Raw genomic sequence first — 6,000 nt, 5'->3', positions numbered from 1 at the left:
ACCCTACGTGCCATGCAGTGAGGATAAAAAGTTTAAAAAGAAATAAAAATTAAAATTAAAAAAAGTGTGTGACAGTTCCAATTTTCCCACGTCCTCACCAACACTTGTTATTGTCCTTTTAAATTAGGGTCATTCTAGTGGTCCTGAATTGACGGCTCCTTGTGGTTTTGATTTACATTTCATTTGCATGTTGAGCATCTTTTCATGTGCTCATTGGCCATATTTTCTTTGCAGAAAAGTCTATTAAGATCCTTTGCTCATGTTTAAAAATTGGATCATCAATCTTTTTTGAATCCTGTTTTCTCCTGTAGGAGAATGTTATGTCCTTCACAGAGTTGTGAAGATTCATGAGAGAACACTGGCGAGGCACACAGTTCTCAGCATTCAGCAGTGTTCTGAAAAGTTAGGGAACCTATCTCGCACCTTGCCTTTCAACTAGGCATTTTGCATTACATCACATAGCGTAGCGTTTGTGCTTGAAGCCAGACTCAATAAATGTCTGAGAGGGTAAATGTCCCAATTCACATCACTCATTATTCAGATCTGAATCCTGTGTGCTTTGACTCCCTTGCTCTCATTTCCTCCATTAAACCTTTTCTTCCTGGAACAATTTTCTTAATTTTATTCCCCTTGCCAGCTGCTTCCTCTCCTAAAACTGAACTTGCAGCATCATTGACGCTAATTACAAGAGAACCAAAGACACCACCTCACACAGTTCTGAAGTAAGTGTGATCAACCTTTGAAGAAGCTAACTAACTGACAACTAGTCAGTTTAACCTGTCCCCTATTGGAGCGCTCACAAAAGGTAATTGAGGCACCAAAAGAGGTGAGGGGGAAAAAAAAAAAAAGAAATGTATAAAGAAATCCTGATTGCAGACTGTGGATTACTTAACAGTTCAGTAACCTCTGATGACTCGGCATGTTCTGAGGTATGGGTCGCTTTTTCATTTTGTAGAGGACCCAGGCCGCCATCAGGCCCAAAGATTCACTGTCAGTGGAACCCCTTCTAGGGCTGTGGAGCCTCCAGTGGGCCGGACTTGGGTGTCAGAATGGAAACAATTTGACCATTCATTCCAGGAGGCTGAGTCCAACTTGATCTCACACTTAGCGCACGCTTTCGTAAACCTCAGTTTAAGCGCCTCGGGCATAATGTGAAAGGGCGGGCACAGATGAAAAAAGGTGTGACTCATTTCACTTCGCCCCTTCTTGAAGGTCAGCCTAATACCAGACACCTTGGTGAGAATATATGGGTGTGCATAGTTGCCTGATCGGGGGATTTGTTAGATTTTGCCTAACCACCGAGGGAGGTCGAGGGTGTGTTGGATTCAGAGGCGGGACCGTGGCCTGGGAGTCCAGGGCGGGCTTGGAGAGTCACTCGGGTGCAGGGACCGGCTCGAATTCATCTTCGTATCATGGGTCTAACACGGTGGTCGGCTTGCTCACTTGCGGGAGCCTGGCCTCAGGAGGGAACGAAGGCGGCCGCAGGCGGGACATGTCGCCATGTCGCACGGCTAAGCGTCAGGGACCTCGGTGAGGGGACGGATCTTCTGACTTGAGCCCAGTGGGCGTGGCCGCCGAGAGGCGCTGGACTACGAGGTAGCCCTGTGGGCGCGCACTGCGGAGACCTGGTCTCCGAACCCGCTCTGGGCTGCTTCCGCCGCCGCCCAGGAGCATGGCAAGGCCTCGCGCGGGCCAGATGAGCCAGTCTGCGCTCCTTATTGGACAAGGGCTCTTGTCAATCACTGAGGAAACCCGATCCGACACTGAGGATGCGACCGGACTCACCGGACTTCCCGCCTCGGAGGGAGGCGGGGAGCGATGGGAGGGTGCGGTACCCAATGACAATCAAGGGCTCCGCCTTTCGCGATAGATTAGCAGATGCTTGAGCCACTGAGGCGCCGCAAGGGATATTGGCCCTGGAAAGTGATTGGTCCAATCTGCGGGTGTGTGGTTCCTCAGAATATATAACATAGGCGGTTAATGACCGGATGAAATTGTGCCGCGGAAACCCCTGAATATTTGAGTGGACATGCAAACCTTTTCATAAGAAAAATGCAAATTAAAATTTTATTGAGCTAACATTCTGACCTATGAGATTGGCTGAAGTCCAAAATTCAACAAGGTTGTCTGTTAAGGACAATGCAATGGCCCTGTTTGAATCTAATTTTCTTCCTCCAGACGCTTATGGTTGTTTCCTTTCGCTTTCAGCTTGCAGAGGCTATGTGTTTGTTGCACTGACTCCCAGAAACTTCTAAGAACAAGTTCTGATTCTGCAAGTACATTTCCCGAAGGGGCTTCAATTTTCCTGATCTATAGCAATATTGATATCTGGTAGGACATATGGGTGTCAATTGAAAATGGGTTTAAGTGGACTCTTCCGGTCACTGGTGTCCCAGTGAAGCAGATGAAGTGACAGAAATCACATAAACAGAAGCCAGGGCTTATCTGGAAATGGCACCAAAGTCACCCAATGATGGTATCAAGCCAGCAGTGCTTCTGCAGAGCATCAGAGGCACAGAGCCTGGGCAACAGAACCACTACCCAGGAGTGTCATGTATGCTGGGCACTCAGAAACTAGCTTCCAAGTCACCATCAGGTGACAGAGTGATCCTGTCTATCTGTAGCCTACCCCTTTCTCACAGAGCCCCAGTGAGGTCCAGTGACCTGCTCCTCTGCATGACTATGTGCTTAGGGGATGCTGGTCCCAGCCCCAGACATCTCAGCCAACCATGGTAATCCCATCTCCTTGCTAGTGATTGGTGAAGGAATGGACACAGGACATTCTGGCCAGCTGGTGTACCTGATTCAGGGGCACCTGAATCAGTTGCCTTACTCCTAGAGACACAAGCAAGAAATGTACCTTTTCTTGCTTCTGGATGTGACATCTGAACTCCTGCAGCCATCTTGCAACCATGAGGAGAGCTGGTTTGTGACAAAAGTCTACAGTGCAAGGAAGTCCAAGAGAATTATGGCTTGGGCCCTGACTCTTCTGGACCTGCAGCCATTCTGCTTTTGGACTCCTCTCATGCCCTGGTTCTCCTCTTGTTTAAGACAACTGAGTTGGACTTTTCAGTTCTTTGCAGTTGGAACATCTTAGCTGAACCAAGTGTAGAAAATTTCCTGCAGTTTACTTTTTCTGCAGTCATAAGAATTTTGACTCAAGTCCCCACAAGTCATTTGTTTGTTTGATAAAATGAGAGAAGGACTGGAAGAAGGAGGCGAGGAAAGAGACATGAAGTGGCTGCATGGCAGTGCAAGTTCTGCTGACATGCATTCAGGGCGGGCAGGAAGACAGAAAACCGCCTGGTTGTGGATGGGGGGGTGGGTGGTCCCTGGGACACGAGAGAGGAAACAATACTTAAATCATAACATTTTAAAACAGCGGTGACACAAAAGATAAAAATAATATTTAAAAAAAGAACAAAAGTACTGACATTTGGATATAACAACAAACACAGAGAGCAGACCCTCCTGTTGTGAACTGTCAGCAAAGAAGCTAAAGCAATTACTGTGACAGATGGGGGGAGGGGCCTGGGAAAACTGCTAACAAGCAAGAGAGGAGCAAAGAAAGTTCACTGTGTTCCCCGTGGTCATTATTAAACTGAGGTTCGTAAAACGCCACTGCTGCTTTTACTTTCATGTGTTTAGTTTTATTTCAGCAAATAAAAAATATTTTCAAGAACTTTCTTAGGTTATCCCTTTAGCGTACCCTCCTTAACTCAGTTGGCTATAGATTTTTCTGCCAGGGGGGTGATCAGAAGCAGGATCTGGACAGCATGGAAGAACCACTGTTATTGTCATCATTGTGCATTCACTGACTCACAGAACTTTATTGACCTGCTAAGGTGGCCCAGACACTCTTCATGAGGTCATTCTGGCATTTTATTGAATGCTAACTGGTGAGGTTTTCTTTTACTGCATGTGCACCTGGCTTCTCCAAAGGTCTTGATTTTTATTTGTTTGTTTATGGCTGTACCTCGCAGCTTGCAGGATCTTAGTTCCCTCACCAGGGATTAAACCCACATCCTCGGCAGTAAAAGCACTGGTTCTTAACCACTGGACCAGCAGGCAATTTTCCTCCACAGGACTTTAATTTCTCTAAAGGTAGGGACTGTGCTGCATATTTTATTTCTATTGACAGTGTCTAGCACGGGTCTAGGTGCGTGATAAGCACTCACAGAAATTTTAATTATATACAAAGTAAGTGTCATGGTTAAATAAGAGACACTCTTAGAGGGTCCTAACTCTGATACCATCGCTTTGTTCCAGGAGGGAAGGTGAGTCTTTGAATCAGACTTGTTTGCTTTTTTAGTGATGCTCCCCTACGCCTTGCTTCCATACAGTGACAGAAGCTTCCAGAAATTCTTCCAAGGCAGAGGAAGGTGTAGTGTTAATAGGCTGGATACTCGGGCAGCGGGACCTGATACTCTTCCTCCTTACAGCATCCCTGAATCTTTTCCACACTGTGTGCTGGGTTGGAGTGGGGGGCGGGGTGGGGGGGAGCTGAGGCTTCGAGCCAGCCCTTCTGGGCCGCTGCTTGCCTAGGATCTAATTTGGATCAGATGACAGGCTCAGAGGGGAACCCATGTCACAGCTAGGGCCTCCCCAGCAAACAGAAGCCAAAGGACTCAGGGACTTTTTTTCCTCCTTTGAGGACAACTGTCCTGACTCCTGTAACATGATATCTAAACTGTAAGATCTGAGAAACTCTGTATATGCTACATCTCTACATCTATGTATATAAGATAAAAGGAAGCCTACAAGAGTCTGAAGATAACAAGGGCGTGGGTCCCAGGTTGGGGCAGAGTCACGGCCCAGCTCTCGCAACCCAGCTGTCATGGCGTCCTGCCAGGCGGAGGCGGCCTACATGTCGTAGAGCCGGAGCTGCTCCTGCACGTCACCATCGGACATCTCGCCAAAGGTCTCCTTGTTGTCCTTCATGAGCTTGAAGATGGCAGCCAGCTGTTCCTTCTTAACTCTGTCAAGAAGAAAGGATAAAGAGGAAAAAGGTGCCCCCAAGCCAGGGAGAGACAGAGGCTTGTGCATCCCATAGAGTCAGAATAAGGAAATGAAACAAAGACAAAACCTGCTCTTAACACAGGAGCTCGTTTGGTCTTAAAAAAAAAAAAAAGCAAAAAAAAACGAGACTTCTACTAACTGGGGTTCTAAGTCTTGGGGTCTACCCTGGAGATTTGGGGACCCCAGGTTATCACTCAGGTTCTCGTCACTGCACTTCCCCATAGGCCTCCCTTTAATGTTGATTACACATCTCCCCAGGGGGTGGGCCACAAGGAAGGAGACGTATTCCACTAGGTGACTGGAGAGCCTGTGAAGAGACATGTTAGAAACAGCCTTCGTTTAGCAGGGGCCCCAGCCTCCAGGATCTGATGATCTGAGGTGGGGCTGATGTGATAATAATAGAAGTCAAGGGCTCAATAAATGTGATGTGCTCGAATCGTCCCGAAACCACCTCCTCCCACCCCTGGTCCCGGTCCGTGGGAAAGCTGTCTTCCACGAAACCAGTTCCTAGTGCCAAAAAGGTTGGGGACCGCTAGTCTAGATGGCTGAGCCAAAAGTGGAGGAAGATAAAACACAATTGGCTGGGAAACAGGGGCACGTACAGACGTGTGTGCAGGGTGCTTGGCCTGAGGGCAAGGGTGCGTGTGGGGTCTCACTGCCCAGAGGAAGGGGTGCCTTTTTCCAGTTTGCACAAGGACACCTTAGAGCCAGTGGGGGCTCTGCCCCTCCCACCGGGGAACAGCCCTGGCTAGAGATCAGTTTTATGTTCACTGCACCTGGGCTGGGGGGTTGGGGGCTGGGAGTGATGTTCTGTTGTCTCTGTGAAGCTGGGCCATATCATCTGACCAGCACAGGACACCTCCCAGCAATGCAAACATGAAAGGGTGGGGAGACGCTTAGCTGCCATGGGTTGCTTTCTTGTTGGCTCTGCTCTGCTGTGCTGTGCTGTCAGCCTGGCTGGGCCCTGCATGCTGGCACGGG

The 6,000-nt window shown here is 48.3% G+C and overlaps 1 protein-coding gene across 1 annotated transcript in view; it reads right to left on the bottom strand.

Moving 5' to 3' along the window:
• Positions 1 to 3,628: 3,628 nt before the first annotated feature.
• Positions 3,629 to 6,000, bottom strand: part of MXRA7 (matrix remodeling associated 7) — a 31,602-nt gene continuing 29,230 nt past the window's right edge. The window contains exon 4 of the mRNA XM_070774019.1: positions 3,629 to 4,978. Coding sequence (XP_070630120.1) covers positions 4,864 to 4,978 — 115 coding nt within the window. The 3' untranslated portion in view covers positions 3,629 to 4,863. The remainder of the gene's footprint in view (positions 4,979 to 6,000) is intronic.

This window comes from Bos indicus, chromosome 19 (genome assembly GCF_029378745.1).
Source record: "Bos indicus isolate NIAB-ARS_2022 breed Sahiwal x Tharparkar chromosome 19, NIAB-ARS_B.indTharparkar_mat_pri_1.0, whole genome shotgun sequence".
NCBI classification, from domain to species: domain Eukaryota; kingdom Metazoa; phylum Chordata; class Mammalia; order Artiodactyla; family Bovidae; genus Bos; species Bos indicus.
Note: the sequence above shows the minus strand (reverse complement) of the source record. Positions and strands in the feature narration are given on the sequence as shown.